This window comes from Malaclemys terrapin, chromosome 9 (genome assembly GCF_027887155.1).
Source record: "Malaclemys terrapin pileata isolate rMalTer1 chromosome 9, rMalTer1.hap1, whole genome shotgun sequence".
NCBI classification, from domain to species: domain Eukaryota; kingdom Metazoa; phylum Chordata; order Testudines; family Emydidae; genus Malaclemys; species Malaclemys terrapin.
The window spans coordinates 84,904,516-84,930,780 of record NC_071513.1 but is presented as its reverse complement, the minus strand read 5'-3'; the positions used below and the strand labels follow the sequence as shown (position 1 = coordinate 84,930,780).

General features: G+C 42.1%; 1 protein-coding gene and 1 non-coding gene across 3 annotated transcripts in view; both read left to right on the top strand.

Annotated features, from left to right (window-relative positions):
- The window catches only part of KPNA4 (karyopherin subunit alpha 4), a 64,411-nt gene that overhangs the window by 23,046 nt on the left and 15,100 nt on the right, over window positions 1-26,265 (top strand). The window contains exons 8-14 of one of the 2 annotated variants that reach the window (XM_054039062.1): window positions 1,104-1,190; window positions 3,224-3,393; window positions 3,507-3,551; window positions 6,242-6,373; window positions 6,661-6,789; window positions 12,824-12,928; window positions 14,832-14,885. In XM_054039062.1, coding sequence (XP_053895037.1) covers window positions 1,104-1,190; window positions 3,224-3,393; window positions 3,507-3,551; window positions 6,242-6,373; window positions 6,661-6,789; window positions 12,824-12,928; window positions 14,832-14,885 — 722 coding nt within the window. Of the gene's footprint in view, window positions 1-1,103; window positions 1,191-3,223; window positions 3,394-3,506; window positions 3,552-6,241; window positions 6,374-6,660; window positions 6,790-12,823; window positions 12,929-14,813; window positions 14,886-26,265 lie in introns of both variants that reach the window. The other variant, XM_054039061.1, reaches the window with a different exon arrangement.
- LOC128843849 (small Cajal body-specific RNA 7) lies at window positions 10,824-11,129 on the top strand. Its single transcript, XR_008446373.1, has one exon. It is a non-coding gene; the product is annotated as a small Cajal body-specific RNA 7 (non-coding RNA).

Genomic DNA, 26,265 nt, shown 5'->3' with positions numbered 1-26,265 from the left:
CCCCGCAAATTAATGTAAATTCAGTAAAATCCTACACCCAGTAAATTGGGGACCAAGTAATTAAAGTAAACAGGTCCTTCAGTGTTAACAAGTATTGGGTCCTTCCTCCCAACCAAGCTTCTTCGGGAGATGTTGCACAAGTCCCTTAGCTTTTGGGGTGTAAGAGTAGGAGCTAAGAGCATCTTCCAGATAATATCACAATGTTACATGTTGACTCAGCAGTGACTGTGCTTGGGAGCTGGCTCCTGCTCCTAATGTTCCTATATATGAGGCAGGGATGTGTCTTATTCTTGGTGAGTGATTTTTGTTAAACCCCTTCCTTACAGATCAATTTGCTCTTTTTGCCAGTCATTCATTGACAGTATTTGAAACATCAGAATCTCTTTTGTGGTAATCAGTTGGATTGCCCCTTTATCTAAAACTTTCAAGAGCCAGGAAGAGAAGACAAAATATATAGGTGACAGCTTATGTTGCTGTACAAATATGTCGATAAGAATTTTCAAGATTTTTCTTATTAAAAGTTGCTAACTAAAACTTCTATTAATAACCAGTGATGGAAAAGAATGTAGAAAATATATAGCTACTTAATGATGATTAGTGACTTTCTTCAAATTAACTAATTGTGCTTGTTGGGTTGCTATTAAAGTGTTGAAATTCCATTTCAGACAGCTCTAGTGATAACTACATAGATAAAACAGTTGAACATTAGTTCTACTAATTACCATTGAATTTCAACATTAGATATGGAATTTCAACATGAACCATTTATTAAGAATAATTACTTATAATTTAAACTTGTCATACAAAGTTATATAAAAATAACTACCTTAAATCTTTTGTTCTCATTATATTGGTCTGAAGTGCAGACCCTTCTGTGAAAGAACGGTATGGAAGGAAAAGTTGTGTTATGATCTATGTTTATATTTGAACATCATCTGGAAAAAGAGTGAAGTGTCATTAACCAGAATAAACACCTAGCCGGAGAAAATCTTCACATCATGGGGTAATGGAATGTCAGTTTTTAACTTAAGAGCGAACTATAGTAATGAGCACATCACTTTGGAACTAAGACTTTTTGAGTAACAGAGTGCTTTATTTTTCAGATGCTGTGCCACTTTTTCTGAGGCTGCTGCATTCACCCCATCAAAATGTGTGTGAGCAAGCAGTATGGGCTTTAGGCAATATCATAGGTTTGTGTTACTCTTAATATAAGTTTCTTTTGAAATCAAATTAATAAACCAATTTGGATTCTATTATCTTTTTAAAAAAAAAAAAAAGTATGCTTAACTACAAGAGCAATGGGATTGGCTCAAATACGTGGAGTTCATTTCTCTCAAAATGCCCTTTGCTTAACTCTTCCTGCTTTCTCTCTTGCTCCTCCTCTAACACGTACAGTTTCAGTCAAGGTACAAGAAAAGGAAAGAATGTCTGGCAAACAAATCACATGCATAATGTTATAATGAAAAACAACTTAAAACAGTTTTCATTATAAAGACTCTGGATCGCCATCGGAGCTCGCACTTCAGTCACCGGAGCTTTCATAGTACATGTTTAATTTTTCTGGCCAAGCTTTTGGCTAACCTAAAACTTTCGTTTATCTCTTCTTGATTATTGTTGATACACCACAGAGAGAGTCAAATATCATAGTGGTGAGTGTAGTCGAAAAATGTCAGCCCCACCATGTCTTAAATTACTGAAATGTTGTGGGTTTAGGTATTGCTTAGTTTGTGACAATAAGCTAAGTTTTCAAAAACTCTGATTCTAGTTATTCTTAAAACATTCGTACAGTATTGTTACTTGGACCTGGGAGTGACGCTGTTCCTTCCCTATTAACAATACGGCTTGGCTACGACAATGCTGAGGACCATATAAGTATCTAGGTTGATGCAATACACATCAAACTGTGGGGATATCATAGTAAACTGAAAATGTTCTATTCAGTTTCAAGCAATATGGAACTTGTCCAGGGCCGGCTCCAGGCACCAGCTGAGCAAGCTCGTGCTTGAGGCGGCAGATTCTACAGGGCGGCATTCTGCCCAATCCTAGGGCGGCATGGCCGCTTCTTATTTATTTATTTATTTGTGGTTCGCTGATCCGGCCGTCCTATGGGGGCGGCGGTACGGAGGAGGGGAGCGCCCTGCTGGGAGCGGGCTGTGCACTCAGTCTGCCCCAGCCAGTGCCAGGTCGGTAGCAAGTCTGGCAGGGCAGCCCACGTCCTTCCCTCCCTGCCGACCGGAGCGGCGCAGAGCCCTCCCGGCAGGCAGTGCATCGGTCAGGGCCCCGAGGCGAGTGCCCCGCTGAAGCCCTGGCCACCCCCCTTCTCTCTCTCTCTCTTCCTCCGCCCCCCCCCCCCCCCCCCCCCCGCTAGCCAGGGCACATCTGCAGCGCCGGGAGTCCCCCTGCACCCTGGCTCCAGCTGCGCCACAGGGTGTTTTTGTTGTTGTTGTTGTTGTTGTTTTTGCTTTGCCATTCTGGCCGCCCCGACAGAGCATTTTGTTTGGATCAGTACCTGTTATGATTGATGGGCCTCCACTATACCTTGTCCTCATGGTCATTATTTGCTATGTTTTTTCATATGTTCTTAATCATGGATAACTACCTCTTCAGAATTCAGCAAATCACTTTTTTTGCTAGCACGAAGTATGTTTAATGTGAATCAAGGGGAGCAGTTATTTACTGCATGTTGAACGAGGTGTTTCTTGTACAGTCAGTTGTTGGCAAGTCACATTTTGACTAATGGTGTCTATTGCATCCAAAGGCTTAGACAATTTTACATACTTCTTATAGTGAAGGGTTTAAATTTACAAAAATGAAGACATACTGGAAAGCTGACTGTCACTTGCCAGGATGTTGAACATTGGATGTATTATTCTCTGCACTGCCAAAAGCAGTATGTAAAGAAGTTATTCCTAGTTTCTTGACTACCTTCTACTCAGATCACTGAACAATTTAATAATGCTAAACAGTGGGTATTGGGGAAACTGTCTGTTCTGAGGTGTTTTCCTTTTGGGGGTGTGTAGAAATCAATGTTATACCCCTGGTACCAGTTTTACAGTTGAGCTGAGGCCCAACCTCATGCCCAAATTGTGTTTGGAAACTGGAAGAGTAGCCCTTGGGTCATCTAACAACTAGGCCCTTGGTTATTTAACATGGAACGTGGTTCTACAACACTATTCTTTGTAAATAATTTTTATCTTCATAAAACGATTTAATGTTTACACAGGTGATGGACCCCAGTGTCGAGATTATGTTATTAGTCTTGGAGTGGTGAAACCTCTGCTGTCTTTCATCAGTCCATCTATTCCCATAACATTCTTAAGGAATGTTACTTGGGTCATGGTCAACTTATGCCGTCACAAAGACCCACCTCCACCGATGGAAACCATTCAGGAGGTGAATTGAATTACTTATTTATAAATTTAATTGAATTAAACAAATTGAATTGTTAAATGTCTTGAGTATTTCTATTTAATATTAACACTTTGTCTCTCTCTCGCCCCCCCCAGATCCTTCCAGCCCTCTGTGTTTTAATTCACCACACAGATGTAAATGTGAGTAAAAACATTTTCCACAAATTATTTTGTGACCAAGTCATGGACAGGTCATGGGCCGTGAATTTTTGTTTACTGCCCGTGACCTGTCCGTGACTTACTAAAAATACCTGTGACTAAAACGTAGCCTTTTTCCATAAGTACATATGAGTGAATAATTGATTTATTTTTTTATTTTTATTTTTGTTTGGGGATCAAACTGAAAAATCAGAAGGAAAAAAATGAGTTTGGATTGAACCAAAACTGGATTTTTTTTCAGATTTTTTTTTTCTCCAAAAGCAAAAACCTGAAATATTTTGTTTCAGACCTGTCACCAGATGGTGTTTCTAAAATTGCTCCCCAGGACCAGAGTACTCAGCATCTGCTGGGGATGTCAGGGTCTGCAGCCCTGGGGTCAGGGACACCAGGGTTTCCCAGACTCTTGGGTCAGTCCATATGTAGGGCTGACTGGAGTCCCAGACCTTGAGAGCCCAGCCCATCCTACGACCTCCTGGCTCTTGCAGCAGTGAGTTGGCTCCAGTTAGGTGTCCCAGGGATTCCAGGCTCTACAGTGGGGAGACTGTAAGTTCTGACATGGTGGTGCCTCCCTGGAGCCATGGACCCTGAAAGTACTGGATCTGGCCCTGGGGCAGTGCGCTTGGTGAGTTTGTTGCATAGCAGGGAGCCTATCAGTCCTGAATATCCTGGCTTCAGCTAGGGCTTTAAATTTACTACGCAGAAGAAAAATGCTGCTTTCCCTTTATTTATTTTTTTAGTAGTTTAACAGTACTGTACTGTTTGCTTCTTTTTGTTGGTTTGTTTTTGTTTTGTTTTGTTTTTTTTTGTGTGTCTCTCTCTGCTGCTGCCTGATTGTTTACTTCCAGTTGCAAATGAGGTGTGTGGTTGACTGTTCAATTCGTAACTGTAGTGTTCATAACTCTGAGGTTCGACTATATATTGCTAACGATTCAAATATATATTATGCCAACTTGATCTATGACATTGACTACAATTAGAAGTCAAGTGGGCTTACACCAGGGATAAAGTAGATGTTTGTGCACGTGTATTACTAATCAGTTATTTTTTTCATTTGTTGTTTGTCCTAATCCTGTTTTATTTGAATACTTGTACTATAGCTGTCCCTGGCATCAAGGGTTTGGTATTATAGGATGTCCAAAGTATGTTGAGTGGTGTCCTAAATGTTTAATGTTGGTACTTGTATGCCCAGAATAGCTCTGGTTTTAGAATCTGCTCCATGATAACAGTAACATTGAAGCAATGATCCTTTTGGCTCAGAATCAAAATTGTGAACTACAATATTATTCTTGACTAAATGACTGTAAGAGTAAAAATCAGAGAATTGCAATAGTGATTGATTTATTTTTTTAGTGGAGATCTTTTGATATATTTCACCTGTTTACTTTTAGAAGAGTTAAAGGAAGGTTTGAATTATTGATTCTTTATCTTTTATGTGAATACAAAGGACCATTCTGGTGACTCTCCACATTCTGTTAAATGAGAAACTGTGGTGACCTACACCATTGGATCTCTTTTGAGGCATTGTCTATACAGGAAGATTTTACTGGCAATACCAGTATGGTTATATTAGCATAACCCCTTGTGTGAACAATTTTATTGTGGTATGTGTCCTTTTTTTCTGGTTTAGTTTGTCACTTGGAAAGGGGTCTAAGGCAAACTGAAAAAAGGCACACTTATGCTGGAATATGTCCACTTTGATGTCCATTATAACTATACCAGTTTAAATTCACATTTTAACTTGTACTGATATAACTGTCCCATGTAGATGAGGCCTGTCCTTTAACTCAAAACTTATGTGGAATTTCTTGAAACATCTCTATCTACAGATCAGTTCATTCACACTTGTAGTAGCTGAAATGATACTGAACCTCTTAATTCTCTGAGAATTGCTTAGATTTTTGTAATCCTGCATCTGAACTGTTAGTTTCCTCTCAACTGCTTCCAATGTATTTCCTGGCATATATAAATTTACATCTTTTATTTACTTATTATATTGTATTAATATACTACTTATGCGGTTCAGATGTGCTACTAAAAAATGAGTTATTTCAGCATGCAGTGCTATTGCATCTAGTTTCCCCTAAGTACCTTTCAAATGCTTTTTAAAGTTCTGTGAAGGAACTCTACTTTGTGAATGATAGTAGTTAATCTCCTGTGAAATGTGAGCCATCATTCTGAGGCTGCCTATTCTGTGTTCCCTGAAGTGTTGTCACCCCAACAATCAATCTTTATTTTTTCTCATTGTCCACTTTAAATTAAAGATTCTCAAGAGGACAGGTATGATGTTTGACCATTATATCCTTCATATTCTTGACTATGTTTATAAATTATATTTTGTCCTATGTTCTAGTTACCAGGAAGGCAGCAGACAAAGGTGCAAGGAACAAATTACAAAGTGGCTGCATTTTAGACTTTTTAAAGTGAATATGTCAAACAGCAGAGTAATTTCCTTCTATTTATAAGATGTTAAACGATAAAATCCTCTCAATGTAAAAACCCTTACCTTGAGACAGTTACAAAACTAGAAACATTTAAATGGACTCTAACAGCAAGGCTTGAACAAAAAACCTATCTTTAAATATAATAGCATTATAACATAGATCTCGGCACATCTTATTTAGACCTTTCTCTCCTTATGGGTTTGACACTTTTTTTTTTTTTTTAAATGTTAGATATTGGTAGATACAGTCTGGGCCCTCTCCTACCTAACGGATGCTGGCAATGAACAGATCCAGATGGTGATAGACTCTGGAATAGTCCCTCATTTGGTTCCCCTTCTGAGCCACCAAGAAGTTAAAGTGCAAGTAAGTTTAGATAGCAATATCTTAATTTATTTCAAAATATAGTAATATACAATATTGAAGTGGCTTACTTTTTAAATTGTTTAGTTATCACTTTGATAATTGACTAAAGGTTTATCAGCAAACATTTATTTGCAAAATACTTAGGTTATCAAAATGTCAGTTATCTAATTTGTGGTAACATTTGAATGAAATAATTTTGCTGTGTTCACTGTTTTCATGCTTAACTTACAGATAAAAATATTGTTTTTCTAAATGTTCAAGTCTTGAAATACAGTGTGTTGTTTCAGACTGCTGCACTCAGAGCTGTAGGCAACATTGTTACTGGTACTGATGAACAGACACAAGTAGTTTTGAATTGTGAAGCTCTTTCACACTTCCCAGCACTGCTGACACATCCCAAAGAAAAAATTAATAAGGTATGTAAATACATTTTGGGGTGAAATTTACCCATAGGAATAGTTATTTATTTGTCCTGTATTGTAAATATTATTGACCAAATGTCAGTATGACACTGTTTTTCCCAAATACTATAACTTGATAATACGTCTTTGTTGCAATACCAGTTTCTTGCCGACAAGTCTTGATCTTGCTATATTTTCCTTTACTTATTTAAATTAAGCCATGTATCCTAAAAGAATCTAAGGAACTTCATAGATATCCTTACCAAATATAGTAATTCTTTGTAATAACTTCATCAATATCATGGCATTCCAGAATGTCATATAAACCAGTATTCATCAATCCATAATCCCAGCAATGAGTTCTTGACCTTGTATGAAATTTGATCTTTATTTTTTGCTGCAAGGTTGGCAATTTCCCAAGGAAAACTAATTTCGGTCAGGGCACTGGTAAATACTGGTTTAAACCTGGTTTAAACTGGGGAAAAATAATTGCATCAGTGTTCAGCAAACATAGAATGAATCTTTTCAAACTTTGGGTATATCATTCAAATCTGAGGAATAAGAACATAGGAATTGTCCTACTGGGTCAGACTAAAGGTCCATCTAGCCCAGTATCCTGTCTTCCGACAGGTAATCATCAAGTGATCCATCCCCTGTCGCTCATTCTCCGCTTCTGACAGACAGAGGCTAGGGACACCATTCCTGCCCAATAGCCATTGATGGAACTATTCTCCATGAATTTATCTAATTCTTTTTTGAACCCTGATATGGTCTTGGCCTTCACAACATCCTCTGGCAAGGAGTTCCACAGGTTGACTGTGCGTTGTGTGAAGAAATACTTCCTTTTTGTTTTAAACCTGCCTATTAATTTAATTTGGTGACCACAAGTTCTTGTGTTATGAGAAGGAGTAAACAACACTTCCTTATCTATGTTCTCTACGCCAGTCATGAGTTTATAGACCTCAATCATATCTCCCCTTAACAGTCTCTTTTCCAAGCTGAAAAGTCCTAGTCTTATTAATCTCTCCTCATACGGAGGCCGTTCAATACCCCTAATAATTTGTTGTTGCCATTTTCTGAACCTTTTTCAATTTCAGTATATCTTTTTTGAGATGAGGCAACCACATCTGCACACAGCATTCAAGATGTGGGCGTACCATGGATTTATATAGAGGCAACATGATATTCTCTGTCCTATTATCTATCCCTTTCTTAATTATTCCCAGCATTCTGTTCGCTTTTTTGTCTGACACTGCACATTGAGTGGATGTTTTCAGAGAACTATCCACAATGATTCCAAGATCTAACAGCTAATTAAGACCCAATCATTTTATATGTATAGTTAGGATTATGCTTTCCATTGTGCATTGCCGTCTATACTCGTTCATAAGCTGAATATTTTTGGTAAAAAAGTGACACATCAAAGAGCAGGGGTCGGCTTATAAATGGGTCTACACCAAAATTTGATGATTTTAAACTCTATGGAATCATTGAATTGAATATCTAATACATTGTTGTTTTGTTTACCTGGAGCGTGTGCAGGCCTGGAGCCCCTCAGCTCCCTGTGGCCGCAGTTCGCCGTTCCCAGCCAATGGGAGCTGCGGGAAGTGGCACCACTTCCTGCAGCTCCCGTTGGCTGGGAACGGTGAACCGCAGCCACAGGGAGCTGAGGGGCTCCAGGTAAACAAAACGTCCCAACCCGCCAGCGGCTTACCCTGACGGGCCGGGAGCCAAACTTTTTTCCAGCCCCTGAAATATAGGATCAGCTTATGAAAGGGTCATACAGTTTTTGCTATTTTTACCTATCCATTTTGGGGGGGGTCGGCTTATAAACCAACTGGCTAATGAACGAGTATATCCGTATTAAATTTCATCTGCCATTTTGTTGCCCAGTCACGCAGTTTTGAGAGATCCTTTTGTAGCTCTTCGCAATCTTCCTGGGTCTTAACTATCTTGAGTAGTTTTGTATCATCTGCAAATTTTGCCACCTCACTGTTTACCCCTTTTTCCAGATTATTTATGAATATGTTGAATAGGATTGGTCCCAGAACAGACCCCTGTGGGACACCACTATTTAATTCTCTCCATTCTGAAAACTGACCATTTATACCTATCCTTTGTTTCCTATCTTTTAACCAGTTACCAATCCATGAGAGCAACTTCTCTCTTATTCCGTGGCATCTTAATTTGTGTAAGAGCCTTTGGTGAGAGACCTTGTCAAAGGCTTTCTGAAAATCTAAGTACACTATATCCACTGGATCCCCTTGGTCCACATGCTTGTTGACCCCCTGAAAGAATTCTAGTAGATTGGTGAGGCATGATTTCCCTTTACTAAAATCATGTTGACTCTCTTCCTCAACAAATTATGTTCATCTGTGTCTGAGAATATTGTTCTTTATTATAGTTTCAACCAGTTTGCCCAGTACTGAAGTCAGGCTTACAGGCCTGTAATTGCCAGGATCACCTCTGGAGCCCTTTTTAGAAGCTAGCTATTCTTTAGTCATTTGGTACAGAAGCTGATTTAAATGATAGAATACAGAATACAGTTAGTTCTGCAGTTTCACATTTGAGTTTCTTCAGAACTCTGGGGTGAATGCCATCTGGTCCTGATGACTTACTGCTGTTTAATTTATCAATTTGTTCCAAAACCCTCTCTAATGATATCTCAATCTGGGACAGTTCCTCAGATCTGTCACCTAAAAAGACCTGCTCAGGTTTGGGAATCTCCCTCACATCCTTAGCCATGAAGACCAATGCAAAGAATTCATTTAGTTTCTCTGCAATGGCCTTATTGTCCTTGAGTGCTCCTTTAGCACCTTGATCGTCCAGTGGCCCCACTAGTTGTTTAGCAGGCTTCCTGCTTCTGATGTACTTTAAAAAAAATTTGCTATTACTTTTAGAGTCTTTGGCTAACTGTTCCTCAAATTCTTTTTTGGCCTTCCTAATTATATTTTTACACTTCATTTGCCAGTGTTTATGCTCCTTTCTATTTTCCTCACTAGGATTTAACTTCCACTTTTTAAAGGATGCCTTTTTGCCTCTCACTGCTTCTTTTACTTTGTTTAGCCACGGTGGCTCTTTTTTGGTTCTTTTACTGTTTTTTTTAATTTGGGGGATACATTTAAATTGAGCCTCTATTATGGTGTCTTTAAAAAGTTTCCTTGCAGCTTGCAGGGATTTTACTTTTGGCACTGTATCCTTTAATTTCTGTTTAACTAATCTCCTCATTTTTGTGTAGTTCCCCTTTGTGAAATTAAATGCTATAGTGTTGGGCCACTGTGGTGTTTTTCCTGCCTCAGGGATATTAAATTTTAATTATATTATGGTCTCTATTAACAAGTGGTCCAGCTCTTGGACCAGATCCTGTGCTCCACTTAGAACTAAATCAAGTCCTATAGTCTTGGTCTATCCACTACATCAAAGTTGGTCTTCTGCTACAAAATGTTACATGGCCAAATGGACCTGGACTGGTAGTCTATTCTTCTGATTGCTTGATGGTTCAATCCTACAACTCTGTATTATTGTTTTCATATAATCAATTTTTCTTTACATTCGTTTATACAGTATTGGAAACTGAAATGAGTTCTGACATTTATAACATCCTTGAGAAAATACCAAACCAAAATGTATACAGATATTCCAGCGTTCAGTATTATAATTACATAGTAGTAGTATTCCCACTGCAGTTTAATTTATTTGTACAACCCTAAATTAATCTACAGATTTACTGCCTTACATAATCACACATTAAATATGTAACTAAAACTAAGTGTAATGTGGTGTATATTCATGAAACCGTTTTTAAATTAATCCCAGTTTAAGACATTTTCTAACTGTTTTTTCCTGGGATGGTAAAAATCATGATTTTACTTAGTAAAAACCACCCCTGGTAAATACCACGTCATCCCTGTCTGTAAGCATTAGGCTTGTTTACCTATGAAATAAATGGTCTTCTGTGTTTATATTAAAAATTTAAAAACACTGTAATGCTGTTTTGTGCGTTAATAAAAGTAACGTGAACTTGGAATACAGTTGATTAAACTGACTCTTGGAAATTATGAAAGATAATTGGATGTTTGTTTTGGGGGGGAGGTTTGATTGGAAACATTCTAATTTAACACTTAATGTTAATGTTGTATAATGTGTTTTTGAGAGAGAGAATGTACAAAGGCTACATGGGAGTACTGATTTCGAAGTGCATCCGAGGCATGTTGAAATTTTGGGGAAGGGTGTTTTGTTTTATTTTGCAATATTGCCAGTGATTAGTGCCCAAAACAAGCTCACCAGCTGAATATAGACAGCTTAAAAATCTCTAACAGGTTCATTGACATAAATGATCCCGTGATTTGATCCAAGAGTTTAGCAGAACGTAAAGTCAGAAAATCTGCAAGTCACATTTACGCTGTTCCATGCTCTTACGTTGAATAAGCAGCTTCCAATGAAATTATCGCACCAAGAAACATGAAATGAAGGGTTTATATAAAGTAACCGGTATAGCTCGTGGGTAGCCATAATAATGATGGTAGCCCTCAGTTTAATGACTTATCTATAAAATTATTGCTTCTGCTGGACTAATAGTTACCTTGAATAAAATTGGTAAAGCATTCTAACTTTGGGTGTCCTAGTGGCTTAAATCTTGAAGCTGCATGAACATTTGAGCCTACATTGTAATTCTTGTGACTGTCATCTGCAATCTTCTTTCTTATGGAGGGTTTTATGTGGCAGTGTCTAACATAACTGTGACTGTACCACATTGGGCACTCAGCTTCATGATCAATACCTTGTTTGGGTTGAGTGTTGATACATAATGTAAAGTAAAATCGCTGCTTATGAACTAAAGTGTCTGCATCTGTATGTGGGCCTGTTCTTGTTCATGTTAAAGACAACAAACTTCTTCTGACTTCACTGGAAGTAGGAGGATAATCACCTTTCTACTCTGCATTTTGGTTCAAGTTTTCAACTTGCTTAGCAGTAGTTGAAAGATCTTGTAAACTTAGTGAGAATCTTGTATTTTTTAATTAATATTGGCTTGCCTGTATCGAATTTTATCCAAGTTTTGCAGATCTAGAATGCTCTGACTTTTCAGTTGTCAGTTTGTAACTGTTAATCATGCACTGAGATCTAATATAGATCTTGGGTAACTTTTAACATTGATCTCTACCTTGGGAAAACTTCACCCAGGCTGAGTTGGTTTTATTTTTTCTTTCTTTTTCTTTGGACAAAGAAAACGTTAGATTTGTTATCTTCCTGGTAGCGGTGAGCAAATACTACAGGGCCTTAATCGTAAAAATGTGTGTTAAATCAGTGAATACACGTTTTCTGGATAGTTAAGAACAGGGACAAGGAGGAACAGATCTTGCAGGGGGTATGGAGAAAAGAGTGCCTTTGTCACTGGCTGTCGAGCGATATTGAGGTATAACTCTCTTTGGAGCCCATCCAGCTCTCTGCTGAAAATAATGCTGGTGCTATTAATGGATTTGCAGGATATGGAATAAACTGTGAGGGTTCACTGGGGTTGTGATATATTTCTAGGCAAAAAATACCAGTTAATCTACAGGTTTAGAGAAGATGGCAATAATCCTGTTTGGTCTCCCATTGTAAAAATCACCTTGATGGAGTTGGTCCCAACCTTTGTTGCCCTCTCCTTTTAATGTACCTATGGGTTATTGTTTGCAGTGTTGTAGCCATGATGGTCCCAGGATATTAGGGCAACTAGGTGGGGTGAGGTAATATCTTTTTATTGGACCAACTTTTCTGTTAGTGAAGGAGTTAAGAGAGAGCCTGACAATTTCGCCAATAGAAATAGATCCAATAAATGTTACCCTCACCCACCTTGTCTCTAATTGGATTATTATGATTCTTAATGCAACCACATACAGAACTACACTATTTAAATCTTTAATTGTATTATTCGAAGGTATGTTTTCAACTTCAGAATTTGATTTTACTAGAATTGTAAATGCATGAAATCTTGCTGGAATGGAAATAGAATATTCAAATATTTCTTCAATGTTTTTTTAAAGCTTATCTTTTTTTTTTCTTCCTGCAGGAAGCCGTATGGTTCCTATCTAACATCACTGCAGGAAACCAGCAGCAAGTTCAGGCGGTGATAGATGCTAACCTTGTTCCAATGATAATACACCTTTTAGATAAGGTGGGATAACAAATATTTAATTCTGTACTGTTGGCAAGAGGAAAAAGCAGGGCTGTTATTGAATTGCTGATAATTACCTATAGACTTTATTGTAAATCTGTCTTGAGATTTGGTTTGAGCTAAGAGTAAAAAGCAAATTTGCCTATATCACTAATTAAAGCATAATACTTTAGACTTGCATTAACTAAATTTCACTTCATACGTCAATGCTTGTCTAATCCATAGGGGAGAAGTAGTTTAGGGAAATGACCTTTTGAGAAATAGCTTCTTACTTCTCTAAATTTCATTACATTAATTTTTAATAAAATAACTACAGCCATTCAGAAGTTATTGTGGCAAAGTTCTGTGCATCCTTGTAGAAAGAAGAGGTGGGAATGAGCCTGTACTCAAATGTCTGAAGATTTTAGCAAATTTCACAAGAATCAGTGTAATTTTTAGTTGAATACTTTTCAAGCATTCTGTTTAATCTTGAAGATTTTCTTCTGCCTTGGAAACGTTATAAGGAATTCTTCAGTGATGACATTTGCAAAACCAGTTGTCTCCAGTTGCTTAGGTTGCCATACATACCTACTTCCAGCAGAGTAATCCCAAATTAATCATGGCCTGGAGCAGTAGGCCACAGAACAGATGATGTCCCATTTTAAATCTTTACCACTGTAATTTAACAAAAGTAGATATGTATAATAGAAATAACTATATATTTGTGGTAGTTGTCTGCTAGCAGCTCTCCCTGCTGTAGGTATGGAACTCCACATATATGTTCATTCCTCTCTGTGGTGGGGGGAAAATCATAGCAGCTGTTAGCAGACATTCCAGGATGCTTTCACTTCCCATCACCAAATCAGTCTCTAGTTGCTGGAGGGAAGAGGCTTGCTACTGTAGTATTAAGGTTTAAAAATGATGGTTGGGTATATGTGTGGAATGCCAAGTGCAGGGTCAGTTTTTGTCTTGCTTAGTCTGTTTTTATTTTATTTTTTCCTAATTTATTTTTAGACTCCCAGTGACAGAAGGCTAAGGGGATTAGGAGGTTAATGGAGAGAATAGGAGGTTACAGCACAGGAGGACAAAGTCACAAGTGGGAGGAATAAGGAGTGGAAAGATCATCATGAGTCTCTTACTAGTAGCATGTAGAATTACGAGCACAGATTTGTAGCTTAGTTACTGTCCATATGTTGTACATCCTGAGAACAGAATTCCATAAAGGAAGCATAATTTTCTATTAAATCTAGTTTTTGGGGGAGGGGGTTAAATTAATAGAGACTGAGTAGGCTGAAAGTTCACTGAGACCAAAAGCTGACTCTCAGCTTCTAAAACAATATGGCATATCAAAATTAACACAGTGCAGTGTCTCTTCATTGCTATGTCTGTTATTGGCTGCTGGTACAGGGTGGAAGGGGATATTGCTACAATTACTACTTTCTTCTTCCCATCGCTTTTGCAGTTCTCTGCTCTGGGTCTAAACTGTTTCCCCCTGTCCTGTAGCTGAAGGCTGTGCAAGTGGAACAGTGGGCACATAGCTGTGGTGGGTTGGATAGGAGGTAGAAGAGCAGAAATATGAAAGTAGTGTTGGGGAAAACAAACTCCCTCCTCTTCCTCACTAAGTCCTAGCATTTTACAAGATTTTTCTGTCTCCCCCCCCCCCTTTTTTTTTTTTTTTAACTTCAATTTAAACTAATGTGGACACAACCTGGAAGGTACACTGTGGAATCCCTACCATTGGAGGCTTTTAAGGACAGGTTAGACAAACATCTGTCAGTAATAGTGTAGGTATATCTGGGGTCCTGGCTTGGCCTGGGGTATGGGCTAGATAACTTCTCACGGTCCCTTCCAGTCCTACTTTTCTGTGATTCCAAATAATGTACAGCCAACTATTATTGTATTTTAGGGTGATTTTGGTACACAGAAAGAAGCTGCTTGGGCTATAAGCAACTTAACAATCAGTGGAAGAAAAGATCAAGTAAGTTCAATCATTTTCCAAAATTATTTTACTACTTACCTTTTTCCTTCCTTGAGTGTATTTGACATGTTACAAGTGGGGGAATTCAGTAATTTAAATTACCTGCCAAAATTCTCTTCAGACTCCTTCTTTCATTGATTTGCAGTGATTAAGGGAAACAGAGATGTAAGAGCATACTCTGGTTTCCAAGAGTAGGAGTATCAGTGGTGACAAATTTTGAGGGATTAAAATTAGTTACATTGCACTGCAGTACACCCCAGTATTTATCTGAATTATTGCATTCAGTCTCCATTAATATTTTTGAGCTGTAGGTACCTGTACTCTTGCTGTGAACAAAGAGTAAAAAAAAGTGTGAACCTTTCAAGGATGTTTATTTGCTGTGGTTTTTTTATTTAATCGTCCAACTTCTATCACTGTCTGTCATTGAAATTACTGTAACAGGGCATACTAGGTAAATTGGCTGAGAAGCAGTCTCCAAATTGCAATAAAATCTGGACACAAAATCTAGATTAAGTTTATGTCCTGCTTCAAAAAGATCAGGCTAAAACTTTTTTTGATGTTTGGGTTGGATTGTATCAAAATGCAACTGTCAGCGCCTTTCATTTTGTAATCTACATTTAAAACATTTTACTTTATGCATCATAAAAATTCATAAATTTAATTTATGATTTTTTAAAATGTTCTATACTGAACTAAAAGCACTGGTTTCTAAACATTTTCTTCAAGTGCTTGTCTCTGTGAGTATGCATGCTCCCAGAGCTGGAGAATTTTGAAAGCGGTGTCCGTTGGTCTCCACGTGTGCCCTGATTCACCTCGTGCTTCTGACCAAGGAGATAAGGGATGGGGGGGCAGACCAACCATCTCTCCAGTTCCTTCTCAGCGCCACATATTCAGGGTCAGAACCTCCAGTGTCCGAAGTTTTAGCTTTCTCCTTTATCTGTGAACGTATTTAGATGCCTGTAAATAGCTTTTATAGTTCTATAATTATAAAGTTTGTCAGATAATTTTAGCTTTAGTCTCCCTGACTTGGGGAGCACATCCCCTGTACCCATTAGGGTACTGGACTATGCCCAGGACTCTAGCCTTCAAAATTTGTCTTCCTGCTTGTGATCCTTCTCGGTCAGCGATGACCACCAATGCTGCTTGTACTGCCTCAGGGAAGCCTGCATCATGGCAAGCCCACTGTCTGCCGTATGTTCCCCGGCCATACCCAGGAAGGATGGGAACCTGGCCTTAAGACAATAGAAGAGGCCACAATTGAACCCAGGCGAGGGACCCTTCACCCCAAACAGTGATGTGACTCAGTAAGGAGTATGCTTCCTGCCACAAGGTCTGACTCATGAGCAAGGGAGTCTACCCCCAACAGATCAAATAAGACCCTGCCAAGGGAAGAGCAGGGAGCATTCTCATAATCATGAGACTGTCTTTCTCCAGATCCACTTTAAAGAAGTTGGATTCAGACTTGCCTAAATTGTGCAAGTCTCTTGGGCTGAGCTTACAGAACTTCAGACATTCTAAGTCTGAGACATGACAAGAAAGCCCATGAGTCTAGGGCTCCATCGGCACTGGACTGTGATCCGGCAATGCCTCTGGTACCCCCAGACACAAACCCCGGGATCTCCCAGAACTGATGAAAACCGAACACGGAGAGCATTGGTTACCTGTGGTACCATCTTTGTCTTCAACGGCTGTGGCACAGACTGTCTTTGCTGCAGCTCTGGCACTCTGTGCAGACAGGACCCCACTCACTCCAGGAATTGCTGAGACTTGCACTCCTCCGAAGGACATCTTTGCTCTTGCAGACCCAGAGTCTCTCAATCCATCAGGTTCCTCCCTCTTGAGAGAGGTTATAATTCCCCTAGGGAGCTAGCCTTTCGGAGGAGTCTGTCTCCCATTCCATCTTCAGGCTATGATTTCTCTCCAACAACTCTGTTGGTACCACTTTTTGAATGGGAATCAGCTTGCTTCTCATTGGGAGATTCCGAACTGCCCAATGAACCTTTATTCCTTCCTCCAAGATAGTGTTCCAGTCAGAAAACCTGGAACAGCTTGGGACCATCCTCCACCTCATTGCTTGTCTCAGAATTATCGGTATCCCATGCCATGGGGACTTCTGCAGTCCCTGTTTGACCCATGATGGTGGCCATATTGGGGGTTGTGGAACCGGTACCATCCCACAGTGTCAGTCCGGTGTGCTAGGGAGTTGCCCCTTCCTTCCCCTCTGTGAGAAGCTAACTGAAGTTGCCTCCAGATCCTACTGAGGAGTATTCACTGGATCCAGTGGTTCTACCGAAACTGATGAGATTGCCATCTTTGTCTCCAGATGATGCAGTGATTCCAATGTTTCCATTCCCCCCCCAATGACTATCAGCAGTTGCAGGAATTCTTTGCAGAATTGGAGGGGAGCTACAGATTCTTCTCCCCTCAAGGAAGTTCAAGATCCTCAACACAAGCTCCTGGACATCCTTCAGTCCCCTGGCTCCAGTGAATAGCATTCCTGTTAATGAAGCCATCTTGGAATTATCTAGAGCAGTCTGGCATATTCCACCTAACTGTGCCCCTACCCCAGGAGGGCAGAGAAACGATACCTATGTCCAACCAAAGGGGCAAAATTTCTGTTTTCTCACACTGCTCCTAACTTTAGTAATCCAGGCCACCATGGAGAGATGTTGGCATCAACGCCCCACATCTATCCTGACTGACAAGGAGGACAAGCGTCTTGACTTATTGAGGGGGGAAAAAAGGTCTTTTCTTCTAGCCTTCGGTTCCGGATAGCCATCTACCCAGCACTAATGGCTAAGAATGACTTCTGAACTATTCAGATTCACTGAATTTACTGACAGTCTCCTGCATCAGGACAGAGCTTGTTTCCAGACCCACCTAGAAGAAGACCAAATAGTTTCCAGGCCCACTCTCCAATCAGCAGTAGATGCAGCTGATACATCTTCCAGGGCAATGACTACTGCCATCATAATGTATGGAGTTGTGGCTCCATACTTTGGGGTCGAGCACACAGTTGAGTCGCATCTGTTTAATCAGAAGACAGATGAGTTCTTACGCATTTTAAAGGGCTCCAGGGCCACCCTCGGCACCATGGAAAGATAGATAGATATAGATATAGATATAGATATAGATATAGATATAGATACATACTTGACACAAAGAGAGAATTCTACTGACAGATTAGCCTAGACAGATGGCTCAGTAGTACTTCCACCAGGGAAGGTAAAGGGTTCAAAAGACTCATTTCCCTGCAGCTCTGCAACAGATTACTCATCCCAGTCCTCCACTTAAATGTTATTTTTGACCGGAGCTTGAAAGCTGCAACCACTAAGTCCAAAACCTGACTTCCATACACCGTTTGGGGGCCATCTAGCACACTTTTTTTCAACACCTGGAGTGCAATAACAGATAAATGGGTGCTGAACATCATTCATTCCAGCTATACTATAGTTTGTCCCTGCCCCGCTCCAAAACCCCCTTTCCCACCATCTCTAATGAGGGGCCACTCTAATGAGAATATTCTCAAACAAGAAGTAGAATTTCTCATACAGCAAGGAGCAATAGAGTGGGTTCCTCTTCAGTACTGAGGGAGTGGTTTTTACTCGACATAGTTCATAGAACATAGAAAGGCAGCTTTGGAGACCCATTCTTGACCTTCATAATTTCAACCACTTCATTTACAAACTTAGGTTTTGAATGATGATGTTGGCATCTATGATTTCCATTCCTGGAAAAAGATTTACCAACTCTTGACATTAAGGACTCTTACTTTCATGTGGACATCCACTCCACTCCACTCCCAGACACGTTCTCGGATTCATGGTGGATTCCAACCACATTCAGTACAGAGTATTCCCTTTCAGCATTGCCCTAGTGTCTTTACCAAGGTGTTCTCTGTTATAGCAGCCTATATCAGATGCCACGGTTTCACTGTTTGCCCTTACCTTGATGACTGTCCCCTTGTCGCCATGTCACACCAAGAGGCCTATACATTGACTTGGACAATGCTGTAACTCTTTTCCTTTTTGGGGGGTCAGCGCGAACACCGAAAAATCCATTCTCACACCTACAGAGACTTCATCAGGGTGTCCTTAAATTTAATCCTGGCAAAAGCTTACCTGCTGAAGGACTGTGTCACAGGGTCTGCACAGGTTTCTGCCTTCTCGCCCAGTGCCCTGTGCTTAGGCTCATAAAATAAGACTTCTCATGCCACCTTCTGGTGTTTCACCCTTATGCTTTATTTAACAGTGCCACCGTGCAGTCCTCTTTATCCCCCTTTATCTCCTTTCTAACCCATTCCAGGGTCTCTTGGCCCTTGAGGCTCCCTTCCTGTGGTGAGGAGACAGAGCTGTAGCTTCATAGAATCATAGAATATCAGAGTTGGAAGGGACCTCAAGAGGTCATCTAGTCCAACCCCCTGCTCAAAGCAGGACCAATTCCCAGCTAAATCATCCCAGCCAGGGCTTTGTCAAGCCAGGCCTTAAAAACCTCCAAGGAAGGAGACTCCACCACCTCCCTAGGTAACGCATTCCAGTGTTTCACCACCCTCCTAGTGAAATAGTTTTTCCTGATATCCAACCTGAACCTCCCCCACCGCAACTTGAGACCATTGCTCCTTGTTCTGTCATCTGCCACCACTGAGAACAGCCGAGCTCCATCCTCTTTGGAACCCCCCTTCAGGTAGTTGAAGGCTGCTATCAAATCCCCCCTCATTCTTCTCTTCTGGAGACTAAACAATCCCAGTTCTCTCAGCCTCTCCTCATAAGTCATGTGCTCCAGACCCCTAATCATTTTTGTTGCCCTCCGCTGGACTCTTTCCAATTTTTCCACATCCTTCTTGTAGTGTGGGGCCCAAAACTGGACACAGTATTCCAGATGAGGCCTCACCAATGTCGAATAAAGGGGAACGATCACGTTCCTCGATCTGCTGGCAATGCCCCTACTTATACAGCCCAAAATGCCGTTAGCCTTCTTGGCAACAAGAGCACACTGTTGACTCATATCCAGCTTCTCGTCCACTGTGACCCCTAGGTCCTTTTCAGCAGAACTGCTACCTAGCCATTCGGTCCCTAGTCTGTAGCAGTGCATGGGATTCTTCCGTCCTAAGTGCAGGACTCTGCACTTGTCCTTGTTGAACCTCATCAGGTTTTTTTCTGCCCAATCCTCTAATTTGTCTAGGTCTCTCTGTATCCGATCCCTACCCTCTAGTGTATCTACCACGCCTCCTAGTTTAGTGTCATCTGCAAACTTGCTGAGAGTGCAGTCCACACCATCCTCCAGATCATTAATAAAGATATTAAACAAAACCGGCCCCAGGACCGACCCTTGGGGCACTCCACTTGAAACCGGCTGCCAACTAGACATGGAACCATTGATCACTACCCGTTGAGCCCAACGATCTAGCCAGCTTTCTATCCACCTTACAGTCCATTCATCCAGCCCATACTTCTTTAACTTGGTGGCAAGAATACTGTGGGAGACAGTATCAAAAGCTTTGCTAAAGTCAAGAAAATAACACATCCACTGCTTTCCCCTCATCCACAGAGCCAGTTATCTCATCATAGAAGGCAATTAGGTTAGTCAGGCACGACTTCCCCTTCGTGAATCCATGCTGACTGTTCCTGATCACTTTCCTTTCCTCTAAATGTTTCATAATTGATTCCTTGAGGACCTGCTCCATGATTTTTCCAGGGACTGAGGTGAGGCTGACTGGCCTGTAGTTCCCCGGATCCTCCTTCTTCCCTTTTTTAAAGATGGGCACTACATTAGCCTTTTTCCAGTCATCTGGGACCTCCCCCGATCGCCATGAGTTTTCAAAAATAATGGCTAATGGCTCTGCAATCTCACCCGCCAACTCCTTTAGCACCCTCGGATGCAGCGCATCCGGCCCCATGGACTTGTGCACGTCCAGTTTTTCTAAATAGTCCCGAACCACTTCTTTCTCCACAGAGGGCTGTTCACCTTCTCCCCATGCTGTACTGCCCAGTGCAGCAATCTGGGAGCTGACCTTGTGCGTGAAGACAGAGGCAAAAAAATCATTGAGTACATTAGCTTTTTCCACATCCTCGGTCACTAGGTTGCCTCCCTCGTTCAGTAAGGGGCCCACACCTTCCTTGATTTTCTTCTTGTTGCTAACATACCTGAAGAAACCCTTCTTGTTACTCTTAACATCTCTTGCTAACTGCAACTCCAAGTGTGATTTGGCCTTCCTGATTTCACTCCTGCACGCCTGAGCAATATTTTTATACTCCTCCCTGGTCATTTGTCCAATCTTCCACTTCTTATAAGCCTCTTTTTTGCGTTTAAGATCAGCAAGGATTTCACTGTTTAGCCAAGCTGGTCGCCTGCCATATTTACTATTCTTTCTACACATCGGGATGGTTTGTTCCTGCAACCTCAATAAGGATTCTTTAAAATACAGCCAGCTCTCCTGGACCCCTTTGCCCTTCATGTTATTCTCCCAGGGGATCCTGCCCATCTGTTCCCTGAGGGAGTCAAAGTCTGCTTTTCTGAAGTCCAGGGTCCATATTCTGCTGCTCTCCTTTCTTCCTTGTGTCAGGATCCTGAACTCTACCATCTCATGATCACTGCCTCCCAGGTTCCCATCCACTTTTGCTTCCCCTACTAGTTCTTCCCTGTTTGTGAGGAGCAGGTCAAGAAAAGCTTTGCCCCTAGTTGGTTCCTCCAGCACTTGCACCAGGAAATTGTCCCCTACGCTTTCCAAAAATTTCCTGGATTGCCTGTGCACCGCTGTATTGCTCTCCCAGCAGATAGGGTGATTAAAGTCTCCCATGAGAACCAGGGCCTGCGATCTAGCAACTTCTGCTAGTTGCCAGAAGAAAGCCTCGTCCACCTCATCCCCCTGGTCTGGTGGTCTATAGCTGACTCCAACCACGACATCACCCTTGTTGCTCCCACTTCTCAACTTTATCCAGAGACTCTCAGGTTTTTCTGCAGTATCATACCGGAGCTCTGAGCAGTCATACTCCTCTCTTACATACAACGCAACTCCCCCACCTTTTCTGCCCTGCCTGTCCTTCCTGAATAGTTTATATCCATCCATGACAGTACTCCAGTCATGTGAGTTATCCCACCAAGTCTCTGTTATTCCAATCACATCATAGTTCCCTGACTGTGCCAGGACTTCCAGTTCTCCCTGCTTGTTTCCCAGGCTTCTTGCATTTGTGTATAGGCACTTAAGATAACTCAATGATCGTCCCTCTTTCTCAGCATGAGACAGGAGTCCTCCCCTCTTGCGCTCTCCTGCTTGTGCTTCCTCCCAGGATCCCATTTCCCCACTTACCTCAGGGCTTTGGTCTCCTTCCCCCGGTGAACCTAGTTTAAAGCCCTCCTCACTAGGTTAGCCAGCCTGCTGGCGAAGATGCTCTTCCCTCTCTTCGTTAGGTGGAGCCCGTCTCTGCCTAGCACTCCTTCTTCTTGGAACACCATCCCATGGTCGAAGAATCCAAAGCCTTCTCTCCGACACCACCTGCGTAGCCATTCGTTGACTTCCACGATTCGACGGTCTCTACCCCGGCCTTTTCCTTGCACAGGGAGGATGGACGAGAACACCACTTGCGCCTCAAACTCCTTTATCCTTCTTCCCAGAGCCACGTAGTCTGCAGTGATCCGCTCAAGGTCATTCTTGGCAGTATCATTGGTGCCCACGTGGAGAAGCAGGAAGGGGTAGCGATCCGAGGGCTTGATGAGTCTCGGCAGTCTCTCCGTCACATCGTGTATCCTAGCTCCTGGCAAGCAGCAGACCTCTCGGTTTTCCCGGTCAGGGCGGCAGATAGATGACTCAGTCCCCCTGAGGAGGGAGTCCCCGACCACCACCACCCTCCTCCTCCTCTTGGGAGTGGTGGTCGTGGAACCGCCATCCCTAGGACAGTGCATCTTTTGCCTTCCAATCGGTGGAGTCTCCTTCTGCTCCCTTCCCTCAGATGGGCCATCTAGTCCACTCTCCGCATTAGCGCCTGTAGAGAGAACATGGAAACGATTGCTCACCTGTATCTCCATTGCTGGTGCATGGACGCTCCTCTTTCTTCTTCTGGAGGTCACATGCTGCCAAACCTCCTCACAATCTTTCTGTCCCTGCTGCGCCTGCTCTGAATCTTCAGAACATTGTGGCCGTAGAAGCATCTCCTGACGTCTGTCCAGGAAATCTTCATTTTCCCTTATGCAACGCAGAGTCGATACTTGTTTCTCCAGCCCTCGAACCTTCTCCTCCAATATGGAGACCAGCTTGCACTTTGTACAGACAAAGTCACTTCTGTCCTGCGGAAGAAAGACAAACATGGCACAACCTGTGCAGGTTACAACAGCTGATCGCTCACCTTCCATATCACCGTCCTCTTAGGAGCTTCCTCAACTGTTGCAGGAACTACTCGGAGAAACCTGCAGATGAAAGCCTTAGTGCGCTCTCCCCACGCGAACTCCCAGGCAAACTCCTGCTGTTAGCCTCTGCTGTTCGCCGCTCAGCTGGTTCGCTGCTGACTGCCCTTATATACCAGTCAGGCCCACTCAAGGCCCACCAACACAGCCCCCCTAATGCAGCACTTAGCGTACCTCCTCTTGGACAGCTCCCAGGCAAACTCCTGCTGTTAGCCTCTGCTGTTCGCCGCTCAGCTGGTTCGCTGCTGACTGCCCTTATATACCAGTCAGGCCCACTCAAGGCCCACCTGGAACAAAGCACTCCCAATTCACACTTTTCAAACAAACAAACAAGCAAGCAATCAAGCACACGGTCAAACTGACCAACTGTCCCAGCAGCAGGCACTCAGATACTCACCAACACAGCCCCCCTAATGCAGCACTTAGCGTACCTCCTCTTGGACAGCTCCCAGGCAAACTCCTGCTGTTAGCCTCTGCTGTTCGCCGCTCCCTGTCCCCCTCCTAGGCTAGCCTCCCAACTGAGTTTTGTTCAGGGCTTTTATAGCCCTCCCAGCCTTCAGCCCAGCTGTCGCTGCTTAGCTCAGTCTATTGCAGTGAGCCAGCCCTCGTTAGGGCCTGCAGCTGGGCTCCCTGCTGGCTGCTTTGAGCCTCTGCCCCTGGCCTTTCTGCCTGAAAGCAGGGCTTAGCCAACATTTTAGCAGGGCATTCAAGGGGTTTCACCCCTGCCCTGCCACAGACAGGTTTCAGGTTATGAAAAAATCCCGGAATACCACTCCAGAGCGGTCTCTTTCCTAGGCCATATGGTCTCATGCTTTTGTCACACCATTTGCAGTCCTTCATGTTTGTTACTTACAAGCATGACTTCAACTTGTATTCTCACCAAACTGACAGTACAGGAGCACTGTAGTGACTGTTGCCACCAATGTGATATTGTCCCCGTTAAGGGGAAGAATCACCATCAGGTGTTCATCAGAGCTCCCTTCCTTGCCTCCACACTGGACAGGATGATCATTACCAATGCATCACTGTTGGGTTGGGAAGCCCATATGAACAGCCATACAGCAAAAGGCACCTGGACATCTGAAAAGTCCAGGAGGCACATCAATGTTCTAGAACTGCAAACAGTTCAAAGGGCTTGTGAAGCTTTTGTCTTGTTAAGGTCACCATGTCATCATGATGTCGGACATAACCGTCTTTCACATCAATAAATAGGGAGGAGTGAGATCCGTCCTCCTGTGTGCAGAAGCAGTAAGTTTGTGGAACAGGTGCCTTAGTAATCCAATTACCCTGTCAGCAATCTGCCTCCCAGGAAACCAGAATGTGATAGTGGACTCTCTCAGCAGACACTTTGCTATTGGTCACAAGTGGGAGCTACATGACTCTGTGGTGTACAATATTTTTTTTTCTTTGGACCACCACCAGGCACCTGTTAGCCTCCCAAACAAACAGGAAATGCATCATATACTGTTCCATAGGAACCCTAGGCGATGCTCTATTCCTCCTATGGTCAGACCACCTGAACTATGTCTACCCTCCACTACCACTCCTGCCTCGAGTTTTGTGCAGAATTTGGCAAGATAGGGCATGGGTTATTCTCATTGCCTCCAACTAGCCCAGCCAGCTTTGGTTTCCTAACCTCCTACACATGTCGTCACTGGTACCGATTGTTGTTCCTACTTTTCTTGATCTCTTTACCCAAAGGAATTGCAAGATCAATCATACCAACCCATGTATGCTTCATCTCAGAGCCTGTTTTTTGGATGGGCATCGTTCTTAGAGCAATTATGTTCTGAAGCTATAAAGAATCTCTTTTCTAATAGTAGGAAAGATTCAACTAGAAAATGTTACCTAGCGAAGTAGAAGCATTTTTCCATTTGAGTACATCCTTAGAAGCTGTATGTATTCCTCTCGTTCTGGGGTATGCTCTTTCCTTAAACACAGCAGGTTTATCCGTCAGCTCCTTATGGATCCATTTGGCAGCAATCAGGGCTACTGAGGCTTCACGCCCCCAATGACTAGCAGATTCTGGAAAGGCCTAATCAGAATCTTTCTGCCTATTTAAAACAAAAACGGGGGGGGGGGAGAGAATCGCCACCACCACCTCAATGGGACTTGAAACTTGTTCTCTCAATACTCACTAAGCCTCATTTTGAACAATTAGCTTCTTGTTCTCTCTCTCCTATCCATGAAAGTCACATTCCTGGTAGCCATCACCTCAGCCAGGAGGGTTGGTGAATTTGGAGCTCTGATGGCAGATTTTCCTTACGCTATATTCCATCGGGACAGTGTTTCATTGTTTCCACCTTAAATTCACTCCCAAAGTAGTCTGAACTTCACCAGACCCAGTTATCACTTACCTGCGTTCTTCCCAGAATCTCACGCTGTGACGTTGTGCAATCTCTATGGTTTTATAAAAACATAATAAGAAGTGAATATAATGTAACTGGAATATGCTTCATGCAAAAGGTCTCTTGTAAAGTATCGTTACAAAGCTTAATCTACTGAGTGTGATCATCCTATTTGTATAAATGTACCACTTGTATCTAAAACTAGAAATATGAAATATAACTGAGGGTCTATTGTAATTATGCAAAGTGTGGGCCATTAATAGTGGTTGGGAATCTTGACTCCCATTAACCAGGACCATTGTCTGCAGATGGCTGTGTTTACCTGTTAGTCTTCCTGTATATGTGTGTGCTGGCAAGTGGGTAATGAAGTCTTGTGATCATGTCACCTGACCTGGAATCCATCTTTAACCTGGGTGCTTTTCCAGTGAGGGGGGGTGGAAACCCAGAGGGACAAAGGGTTCCTGCCTTATGCAAAAGATATATAAAGGGGTGGAAGAGAACAAAGGGAGAGAGGAGCCATTATGAAGACTCTCCTAGCTATCACCTGAGCTGGAACAAGAGCTGTACCAGGGGAAAGAATTGTGCCTAGGCCTGGAAGGTGTCCAGTCTGAGAAAAAGCTTACTGAAGCATCTCT